The sequence below is a fragment of the Pseudorca crassidens genome, chromosome 11 (assembly GCF_039906515.1).
Source record: "Pseudorca crassidens isolate mPseCra1 chromosome 11, mPseCra1.hap1, whole genome shotgun sequence".
Classification (NCBI taxonomy): Eukaryota; Metazoa; Chordata; class Mammalia; order Artiodactyla; family Delphinidae; genus Pseudorca; species Pseudorca crassidens.
The window spans coordinates 4,836,430-4,847,812 of NC_090306.1; the positions used below are offsets into that span (position 1 = coordinate 4,836,430).

At 51.8% G+C, this 11,383-nt stretch overlaps 2 protein-coding genes across 2 annotated transcripts; one reads left to right on the forward strand and one right to left on the reverse strand.

The window, feature by feature from the left end:
- Window positions 1-1,762: 1,762 nt before the first annotated feature.
- LOC137202668 (uncharacterized) lies at window positions 1,763-3,616 on the reverse strand. The gene is made up of 3 exons (XM_067698583.1): window positions 3,606-3,616; window positions 2,526-3,023; window positions 1,763-2,240 (listed from the first exon to the last, which is right to left on the reverse strand). The coding sequence occupies exons 1-3, from the start codon at window positions 3,614-3,616 to the stop codon at window positions 1,763-1,765; spliced, it is 987 nt and encodes a 328-aa protein (XP_067554684.1).
- KCNA1 (potassium voltage-gated channel subfamily A member 1) lies at window positions 2,860-10,756 on the forward strand. Its single transcript, XM_067695472.1, has 2 exons — window positions 2,860-3,000; window positions 3,368-10,756. The coding sequence occupies exon 2, from the start codon at window positions 3,925-3,927 to the stop codon at window positions 5,410-5,412; it is 1,488 nt and encodes a 495-aa protein (XP_067551573.1). The 5' UTR covers window positions 2,860-3,000; window positions 3,368-3,924; the 3' UTR covers window positions 5,413-10,756.
- The last annotated feature ends 627 nt before the right edge of the window (window positions 10,757-11,383 follow it).

Genomic DNA, 11,383 nt, shown 5'->3' on the forward strand with positions numbered 1-11,383 from the left:
CTCCTCCATACCCCCTCCCCCTTGGCAACCACAAGTCTGTTCTCTATGTCTGTGAGTCTGTTTCTGTTTTGTAGATAAGTTCTTTTGTGTAATACTTTAGATTCCACCTACAAGTGGTATCATATGATATTTGTCCTTCTCTTTCTGACTTACTTCACTTAGTATGATAATCTCTAGGTCCATCCATGTTGCTGCAAATGGCATTATTTCATTTCTCTTTTATGGCTGAGTAGTATTCCATGGCATATATCCAGATAAAACTTCATTCGAAAAGATATATGCACCCTATGACCCTATGTTCATAGCAGCACTATTCACAATAGCCAAGACATGGAAATAACCTAAGTGTCCATCGACAGAGGAATGGATAAAGAAGATGTGGTACATATATACAATGGTTTATTTGTTAATTGTCTCTCCCACAAGAATGTGAGCTCCAAGGGGTCTGGGACCTCATGTCTTAGTTATTACTATGTCTCCAGTGCTAGAATTAGGCTGACACCTAGCTGGAGCTAAGCAGATTGTTGAATAAATAAACACCTTCAGACTCTTAACAATGGTGGGCTTGCATCAAGAATGATGAGTTCCTAGCTCAGCAAATTTCTTCCAATTCCATGGAGGTCCAGTCCGGCTCTAAAAACATCTTTCAGGGATGTTGAAAACCTGTTGATCTTATTGTGCCCCCTAATAACCCCCTGGGTTTAGGAACCTGGGATCTCATCCAGTCTGTAAATCTCTTCTACTAAGGCAACCTCCCAATGCTGAATCAGGGCAAGTGCATCCACATGAGGCTGGGGAGATGACAGTCTTAGAAACCTTTAAAAGGAGGAGGGGGGCTACAGGCAGAGGGAGGTACAGGAGCAGCGTAGGAAGCCCCGTATCGCTAGGACAGGGTCTGAAAACGTGTATCAGATCTAGTAGTAGGGTGTTCTCAGGGCTGCAGCAGCCTCCGGCAGCAGTAGCAAAGAAAACAAGGGACTTGACAGCATTGCAATGCAGAGCTTCGTGGGTTTTTGTTTTCTTTCTTTCCAATAAAGCAGTAGGGTGGAAAGGAAAGGAACCGCGGAGTCAGTGGGATACAGGAATATGTGTTTGGAAGGTGGGGAAAGGGCAGCGCTTAATATGGGAAGGCGGAGTTTAAGAGAACTCTTTGTTTGTAAAAGAAAAGCTGGGCTATGGCTCCGGAGGAGTGGAGGGAACAAATACCTATTTTTTCTGAAAGGAATGCTGGAGTCGGTATCTGGAGGAGGGACTTAACTAGTTCGGTACCCAGGATTGCTGCACTGCCTGGGTGCAGGGCGCGCCGAGGCCCCTGCTTCTCACTAGCCACAACAGAGTGGGGAGGATGCAATCTTTCGGTTTGATTAAAGAGGTGGGTGGTGTCGGCGGGAGGCTTCGCGGTCGCGGTGGTGCTAAGGGGTGGTCCCAAGGCAGCCGGGGAGCCAATGGGCGGCGACTCCGGGCTCCTGCAGCCTCCTTGGAGACTCGGCCGCAGTTGAAGTACCGGAGCTGCTGGCTGCCTTCTCTCGCGCTGCAGGCGCCAAGGCGCAGCGCCTCTAGGGGCGCAGCCGGAGCCGCACTCCGAGGGCACCGCGCACGCCCCCGGCTCCTGCTGCCCTGCGCCTCTGTGCGGACCCTGTCCCCGAGAAGCTGCCAGCCTTGCAAGGGGCCTTGGGAAGGCCCTAGGCCGGAAAAAGAGGCTTCGGGAAGAGGGACGTGGGTGGGAGGTGGGCAGGCGACTTGCTTCTCAGATTCGTTCCAATTAGCACCAAGTTGGCAGACAAGCGCATAAACCCACGAAGCCTTTGGTTTCCCACAAGTCACATTCTCGGTATTTCAAAATAGTCTGATCGCAAGGAAACTTCAACTCCCGTCGTAGGTCAAAGAGGGACACACTCTCAGCACCACTGCCTCGCAGTAGCGCGACGGAGGACAGACCCGGGTGATCCTCAACTGCAGAGCCCAACCCGAAGTCCGCATCTCTCCGAGGCCGGCGGGGACAAGCTGGGTCTGCCCTGCAGAGCCCCCTGCGGGAGCGGCCGGACAGCGCGCAGAGAAGCGGATTATTGTGGGACTGCACAAACGGCAGCCCATCAGAGTAGTTGTGCCAGGAACACCACCGCCTGCATTGCGTCGGACCTGACCATTTCTGATGTGAAATTCCCGGAAAGGTCGCGGCAGAGGACCGTGCGTGTGCGGGGCTGTGGACCACAGGGAAGGAGAACTGGCGGTCGGCTTTTCTGGCAGGAGAAGGAAAAAGCCGTGTTGGCAAGGGTGGGAACTGAATGACAGGCCCCCCCTGCCAAGCCACCCCCTCCTATTTTCCATCTACCTCCTCGCTCCCGCCCTCCCCCGCCCTCCCCAACCCACGCCCGGGTGGGCCAATCGCTGCTCCGCATTCCGGGCGCTTTCTCAGGTTTCTGCTGATCTTGCAGCGCCCAGAAATGGACCGAGCGGACCCGAGCCGCACGCACCCTGCCCCACTCGGAGCTCCGAACGGCTCCCGGCGCGCCGCGTAGCCTCACCGAGGTCCGCGCGGGGTGCGGGAAGCCGAGGGGACCTGCGAGGCACGGAGATCCAGGCCCTTGCTCGCTCTCCTCCTTCGGGATCGAATCAAGGGCTCCCACGGTGTTGGGAGGGGGCGAGAGCGCTCCGCATCGTCATTCGCTTCAGAGCTCGGGAGAGGGTGGCATTTCGCTTTTCCGCCCCGCAGCCTCCGGAATTGCCCGCACCCGAGAGCGAGAGCGGCGTCTCCAGGTTGCCGGCCACGGGCGAGAATGGGGGTCGGGAACGGACATTTCCGCCGTCGCTGCCCAGTTAGGCGAGTGGCCAACTGAAGGAAAGCAGGACGAGGTGCGAGGGCGGCGCGGTGGCTCCGGCGCCCCTCGGATGCTGTGGCGGCCGCGGCTCGCGCCCGGGTACCGCAAAGGCGACCTGCCGCATTCCCGCTCGGGCTCTCCGCCGACTCAGCACCGCCCCTGCGCCAAGCCGGCTGGCCAGGTAGGGGGTTCCCCGGTCCGGGGCTTCAGAAGTGGGGCTTGGGGCGGCGGGTGAGGGGAGCCGGGGGCGCGGGGATGCTGCCTGGACCTGGAGCTCCGCCAGCGTCTCTGGGCGCTTTTCCGATCTCTAGTTTAACGAAGTTGTAAACAGATCGGCTGTTGGGCATTGGGGAAAGTGGGATGGAGGAGCCCCAAACTTGGATTTCGGGTGTCTGCGTGTGTCTGTCTGCGTGTCTGTGATATAACCCTAGCAAAAGTCTCGTGCTTTCTCAAAAAGCTAGAGGTCTGTGCTCTTCCGTGTCTGTGGGTCCGTCCCATATGAACGCTTCTGATCTTCTGCCCCCGTATCACTTTCTATTTCTCTGCAGCGTCCATCGATTGCCCCGGTGGGAGCTTAGAAGGCGGCAGGCGAAGAGGGCTAGCAGGGGGGAGAGCCGAGGAGAAGCAGAGGGGGTGGCAGGCGAGGGCATCTGCCGAGCTGGCTCTGCCCCGGGTCCTAGGAGGGCTCGCGGAGGGGAAGGGAGGCCAGGGCGGCCCCCAAGCGGTGGCCCGGGCCGCTAGAACGGCGCTGCGTTAAGGCACCTCGGAGCAGGAAGAAACACCAACCCTCCTCCCATCGCCACCCCCAGTCCCCCCACCCCCACCCCAGTCCCCACCCCGCCCCGGAGAAAAGCTGCACCCGGGGCGGCAGGCGAGGGGGACTCCAAACTGAGAAACAGGCGGGGGGGTGGAGACGGTCTCCAAGTGGCAGATCCCTCCACCTGCTGGCTCGGAAGCCCCGCCCCCTGAGCTCGGGGGAGCCGCGCACGCAGGTGGGGGGGGCGCGCGGGTCCCCCCCCACCCCGCCTCCCTCGCCCCTCCCCGCCCCGGGCCCGCCCCGGGTCTCCCGCCGCCGCCGCCGCCGCCGCCGCCCCCTGCCTCCACCATGACGGTGATGTCGGGAGAGAACGTGGACGAGGCTTCGGCCGCCCCGGGCCACCCCCAGGACGGCAGCTACCCGCGGCCGGCCGAGCACGACGACCACGAGTGCTGCGAGCGCGTGGTCATCAACATCTCCGGGCTGCGCTTCGAGACGCAGCTCAAGACGCTGGCGCAGTTCCCCAACACGCTGCTGGGCAACCCTAAGAAACGCATGCGCTACTTCGACCCGCTGAGGAACGAGTACTTCTTCGACCGCAACCGGCCCAGCTTCGACGCCATCCTCTACTACTACCAGTCGGGGGGCCGGCTGCGGAGGCCGGTCAACGTGCCGCTGGACATGTTCTCCGAAGAGATCAAGTTTTACGAGCTGGGCGAGGAGGCCATGGAGAAGTTCCGGGAGGACGAGGGCTTCATCAAGGAAGAGGAGCGCCCCCTGCCCGACAAGGAGTACCAGCGCCAGGTGTGGCTGCTGTTCGAGTACCCCGAGAGCTCGGGGCCCGCCCGGGTCATCGCCATCGTCTCCGTCATGGTCATCCTCATCTCCATCGTCATCTTTTGTCTGGAGACGCTGCCCGAGTTGAAGGATGACAAGGACTTCACGGGCACCGTCCACCGCCTCGACAACACCACGGTGGTCTACAGCGTCAACATCTTCACGGACCCCTTCTTCATCGTGGAAACCCTGTGCATCATCTGGTTCTCCTTCGAGCTGGTGGTGCGCTTCTTCGCCTGCCCCAGCAAGACGGACTTCTTCAAAAACATCATGAACTTCATCGACATCGTGGCCATCATCCCCTACTTCATCACCCTGGGCACCGAGATAGCTGAGCAGGAGGGGAACCAGAAGGGCGAGCAGGCCACGTCGCTGGCCATCCTCAGGGTCATCCGGTTGGTAAGGGTTTTTAGAATCTTCAAACTCTCCCGCCACTCTAAGGGCCTCCAGATCCTGGGCCAGACCCTCAAAGCCAGTATGAGAGAGCTAGGGCTGCTTATCTTTTTCCTTTTCATCGGGGTCATACTGTTTTCTAGCGCAGTGTACTTTGCCGAGGCGGAAGAAGCTGAGTCGCACTTTTCCAGTATCCCCGACGCTTTCTGGTGGGCGGTGGTGTCCATGACCACCGTGGGATACGGTGACATGTACCCTGTGACAATTGGAGGCAAGATCGTGGGCTCCTTGTGTGCCATCGCCGGTGTGCTGACAATTGCCCTGCCCGTACCTGTCATTGTGTCCAATTTCAACTATTTCTACCACCGAGAAACCGAGGGGGAAGAGCAGGCTCAGTTGCTCCACGTCAGCGCCCCTAATTTAGCCTCTGACAGTGACCTCAGTCGGCGCAGCTCCTCCACCATCAGCAAATCTGAGTACATGGAGATCGAAGAGGATATGAATAATAGCATAGCCCACTTTAGACAGGCCAATGTCAGAACTGGTAATTGCACCGCAGCTGACCAAAACTGCGTTAATAAGAGCAAGCTACTGACTGATGTTTAAAAAGCCAAAAGCAAAGAAACTAAAAAGCCCCCACTTAGCAGCTTGAAAGACTTAAAACACCAAACCAAACCAAACCCCCAGTGACCCAGGTCACTCGTTGTAGATACTTCACTAAATAGTCTTTGAATGCTCTCTCGAACTGTCAGTGCATTGTTGCATTGCCAATGTTGGGGGGTGGCAAACCCGAAGCCTTCAGGAGCCATGAAAAGAGAAACTATTTGCATTGTATTAAAAAATGGGAAAAGAGGGTGTATTTTCTAAACCTGGTTTAAAATCACTCAGTCCGTGAACTTGTCTAGGTAAAATAAGGTTCATGTGCTTCCCCGTTTTTAATCCGTGGTGGCTTCTTTAAATTTTTTTTTTTCCTTTAGCTAAGAATCAGATGATCGCTTAGAAATATAAAATTAAAATTTGCATGGGACTCCGATATGAAATCCTGGCAAACTGCACAGCGCATTTTAAGATGGTGCATCAGACGTATTACGCGTAACATGATACACCAGCCGAAACGGGCAACGAACAGATGTTTTTACTTTGATCAACCGAACTGCATATTCCAAGGTGAAAAAAAAAAATTACTTAAGACTGGTTCACCAAGCACCTTAGAAATCTGATACTGGGCCTGGTCTGTAGGGATTCTTCCCTCTGCCCCCTTTCCTTCTGATTCAAACTCTTCTCTAAGAAAAAATGATCACTGAATGCAATTCATTGATCCATCTGCAGTGCTGCTACGATTCTCAACTGCAGATGCGCCCAATGGGTCTTTTCTCACCAGTCCTGCACCCTGAACCCCGGCCTCCAGAACTGGATGTAAAACCTTCGCCTCCTTATTGCAACAGAGCACAAATGAAACTAAGTGTAAGCATGTTTGAGTCTGATCATCATTTCTTTTACAATCGCATGCCGAGAACGTTAACACAGACAATAGAGGGTAAGCTTACTTTGGAATCGATTCTTCTAAAAATAGATCCTTCTTCATTTGCGTTCACCAAAAGTGCACTCCTTCATTTACGAACTATTTTTATTAGTAAATAAAGTACTGTATTTAAGTACTTATGTTAGTCAGCTGGGAACAGTAACTTTTTGGAGCTCGAAGCATGTTCTCTTATTCAGCATTATGGCCGACTTGATTAAGGTGTACCTTGAATTAATTAGTGCATGATTAATTTAATGTAAAAACGTTAAAAAATAATAAAAATTATAAGTTTGTGGGATGAAGGGCCCAAAAGAAACAATGAGGGGGGGTAGGGTGAGGGGGGGCACTCAGTCAATCTTCCTGCCTTTGCTCAGGGAAATGTCAGGTTTCTGTGCAGACGTAGGCAGAGAGAGGACCAACATGCCCATCCCTTAAAGCGAAGCTCTGTGGAAAACTTAAGTTATCAAGGTATATAGAGCAACACCTAAGAACACGTATTCTTTCTAGCTGAAGAGAAACACAAGCAAAACAAACAAACAAACAAACAAAGGTGCAATACTGCATGCTTTTTGGTGCATTCTTAAGATGTAAATGAAAATGTTTCTCCATCGTATGCGCCCAGAGCAGAGCTGATTTCTTTCTTGCAGTCATGATTTGAAGTCTGCAGAGACTTCGGCCCTCCCCCTGAGGCTCCCTGAAGAAACGCAACCAATTGATTTAATAGTTGCTTAGTGCCTTTATCCTGTACCCACAGCGAACTGCAGAAGGCGCCTCCATTAGCACAGCTGAGAAGTTATGTAACACAGGGGAGGGAGGCTGGGGCACAGATATTTCGCTTTTCCTTTTTCCACCCTCGCTCTCTCACTTCGCACTGCGGGGACACCGCGCCATCCTGCGCCCCAGGCAGGAGAGACCCAGGAGGGTGCTCTCTGGCCATCCGCTGGACTCGGTCCCTTTGGCAGCCAGACGTGGGATGGAAACTGGGGCCCGAGACCCATCTTTGAACTTGACACGAACCTCGAACTTGTCTTTTCCTCTTCTCTACCAGAAGCCAATATAAAACTCTTGGGGAATTTGTTTCCTATCAGGGGTCACTCTGGACAAGCAAGGCTTCCTCGGGTCCAGCCTCACGGTCCTAGCGAAGTTCCATCCTCCCCCTCTGCCTGCAGAAGCATGTTGCCACTCTGACAGTCTGATCTTTGCAGGCATCGTTGTGGATGTGGGAATAGTCGGTTCAGAGTAAGCTCTCCCGGGCCTTCCCTCCCGGCCCACCCCTTCAGCTAGTTCCTAGGATGCTCCTATGAGAGTCCCATCCTGGCAGTCACCTCGCAGGCTGAACATCTAACTTCTGTCGCCCCTGGCACCCAGTCCAGAGAATGGCGGGGACCCTGTGCTTACCAGAAAGAGAGCCACATCACCTGGGCCTCTGGAGGCCAGCAGCCGCCCACCGACGGGGAGGCACTCATAGCTTTTTGAAGGACCCAAGGTGGGGATCCTCACTCTGCGCTTAGCACGTGGCTGCCAGCTGCTCACCGTCTTTCATTCCTGCGCTGCTGCTTCTGGAAATCTTCCCCGTGACTCCGCCCCACCTCCCATCCTAGCCTAGAACGAGCAGTGAGGCAGTAAACCTAGACACTAGAGTTACACCCAGGCTGGCTGACTCCTTTGAAAGAAAGAACGTGGAAGTTTATTTTCCTGCGCGGCTTCTGTGAATCTGTAAGACAGACGTGACACACACCAAGGAAGACAGGGGCCAAGGACGGTACGATGTCCTACTGCAGGGCATTCAATCCTCCCTGTGACGTCTCCTGGAACCTTGACTCATCCTGGCTTTTCCTCTCCTACCTGCTCCTTAGTCTCCCGTTGGGAAAGAAAACGCCAACCTCGCCCACATCTCCGGGGATTGCCTTGATCTTTTATTTAGACTTTGAGGTCTAGGACACCCCGAACCTGAAGCGCTACCCTCTGTCAACAGCAATAATCTGCTCGGTACTGTGGGATCGGATGGGTCAGAGGATGAGAAAACAGGACCAGAACTGAAAAGCCTCACTTTGGCTACCGGGTACACCTGTCACAGCCATACGTGGTACTGGGTGGAAACTTGTGCATGTGTTGTTACGGGGAACAGTGCTGCATGCAGGGAACCTGTCTGCCTGGGACGGAAGGAGCTGCTGTCATGAGTTGGGTGGTCTGGGGAAAATGGAGGTCACTTATGCACCTGGAGCTCATCAAAACCAAGTGAGTTAGAGGGGAGGACGGGAATTATCTGTGTAGCATAGGCACGCAGAGTTTGCCAAAGCTCTTTCCCCTTGCACAGGACTGAGCTGAAATGTTTTTGTGGACCTGACGGTGCACTTAACAAAACTGCCTATTACGGAATGATGATCTTTTTGGTTTATTTCCTTGTATTTATTTTATCGGGCTTTTTACCTTCCCGTCCCCTTCCTAGGTCTTGAGCTTTCATGGCTCTTGTCTTGAATACTGATTTTCTCCAGAAGGAGAAGACTTCTGACGTGCCGATAGCCATAGCTCAGCTCTTCTGGTGAATTGAGGCCCTAGTTCCATAGGGTGGCAGTGGAGGGGCTGGGTCACCCCGGGGCTGTTAGCCATCCCAGAATCTCTGAAGTGGTTAACTCAGCTCGAGTGATCTGAACTAGAGAGACCAAAGACATTCATTTCCTTTGTCCTCAGATTCAAAGAAGACAGGTCCTAGCCAAGAAAGGCGTTTGTTTTTGCATCTCCTCTTCCCCATCTGTGCCCAGTCTTCTCTCCCTACCCGCTGGAGAACTGAGTTCTAATGATCAGTTAACACAGTTCTTCGGGAGCGTGTTAGCGAGTTAGCCTAGCAGACTCAAATACACCGATAGCGGAGTCTTCTCCTGGAATGTGGCTGCCACACAGCGGTCATTTCTCTAAAATGAAATCGTGCGGTTGGCTTAGATTCCCCTAGGGAGGCTGGACTCACTTGAGAATAAAGAAAAGAGAATACACGTAAATGGTGAGTGAGGAATAGATTTCTTGAAGTAGAAATTTGGTTTAGTCCGTCAAGGGCCTTCTTCACGTTGTGCATAGTTACAGATTTTTCAAAGGAGTTAACCTCTGAAGAGCCAGTAGGAATAGATTCCTAACCCTCCCATTTAATATAGGAGACCTCAAAACACATGCTTTTTAAAAGTCGAATTCCTCGTTTGGTAGATGAGGTTGAACAAAATGAGAAAGAGAAGAATCCCCAACTTTTCCCCCCGGGAACGGCTCACTCCTGGCAGTGGGGAGAACTGGTGAGGGATAACCATCTAGAGTGCAAACTCGTTAGGACATCAACTGCTCAATAGCCATTTTATCTTCCCGCTTTTTCAAGAAAGGCTGAAGTCTTTTGATGTTTATGTTCATTTTCAGAAGACACACACAAATTTTTAAACCCGACACAACCCAAGTTAATCACCATCTCAGGAGGTGGCCTCTGGTCCACCATGCGGTGTACTAGTGCTTGTATTTATACATGGAATTTCAGGGTATACACAACCATGTCCAGCATGACTCAGGTAAACCTTAGAAGAATGTACGTTACTTATCATTTTTGTAAAGACACGAACAGCAACTGAGTTGTTAACCACAACTGTTCCATTACCTTGGGTCACTGTGCGAACTCGTTCAGGGTATAGACGTAAAGTTTGGAAGTCAGGGGATCGAATGCCAGTCTCTTTGCTCAGGCAAAACGACCCTGGGCTTTCTCGGGAAGCCCAGGCCTATGTGAAGGGGAGGCTCTGCTGCCCTCAAGACTCTTAGCTTTAAGGAGATTTGCCGGAGTTGCAGTGATCTTCATTTAGGGACTGAGTAGGAGTTAATTTTTTATGACGTGAGACTTCAAGGAGGAGAGAAAAGTTTTGTACCACAATCAGAGAAGGAGAAATAGTGTAAGGAAAGAAAGGAAAACGAAACACCAAATCCCTAGTGAGGTATTCCAGGTCAAAGCTGTCTCCCTTCCAACACCAACAGACATACCTTTCTTCTCTTTCCTGCACTGTTTAGGAGCCATTTTTTCAGTAGCTGTAGGTAGAAAGCATGGGCTGTATATGACATACATCTAATCTTAAAGATAAAGTCTTACCAAGGTTAAAAATCCCAATGGAATAGTCTTAATTTGAAGTGCACCATCAGGACAACAAACCATTTAAGCTGAAAAAGCACTGTTTCAGTTCTTGAGTTTGCCAGTTGCTGACACCTTGAGTTAAGGACGTGTCTCATTTTCACCTACTGTGCACTTCCCCTGCCCTAACCGTTTCATAGGTCGGGTAGAGGACACTGAATGTTACGAATTGAGAACCTAACTGAAGCGCATAGTTTCCATCTATGCAATTTTACTTGCTTCTGTCACTTTATGATCTGTTCATATTTGGCATCGATTAAAGATAATTTTTAAGGATCTTAGCAAGGAATGTCCTGACTGGTTCTTTGTTTCTTGTGTAACTGGTCTTTCGGGAGCCCTTTCTTGTGAGGGTCTCTGTAAATGACACGGTGAATCCAAGATACGATTGAAGCAACCTCATTTTCTTTAAAACTCATGGACTGTTTCTTCTGTACAAGGAAATACACCGAGGTGGAATTTTGACAATAGATTCTCCCTTGGGGCGGGTAGGATCCCGAGGAGAGGCTGTTGGAATTTGGCCTGTGCAAACAGTGGGGATCAAGCTTTGAAAAGACAAAAAGGAAACGAGGCCCAAGGGACTAAAGCGATTGATTATATTTGCTTAAATTGTTTTTGATGTGAAACTGTATTCTTCATCCACAGCCCAAGCTTTTCAGGAAGGATAGTGGGGTGTGTGTGTGTGTGTGTGTGTGTGTGTGTGTGTAATAGTGCCGTGGTCTGACATCCAATACCTTGAGAGTTACACTGTGGTGTTAGAAGTGATTTTGACGTGGAAAACCAAAGTGATTCCTAGATGTTCTTTACGTATACTTTTCTCCATTAACATTTCTTTTTCCTCTTTTTTTAAATTACTCATTGGTACATTTTCTTTTGATTCTTCCTGCGATTTCGAGGTTTTCTTTTCTTCC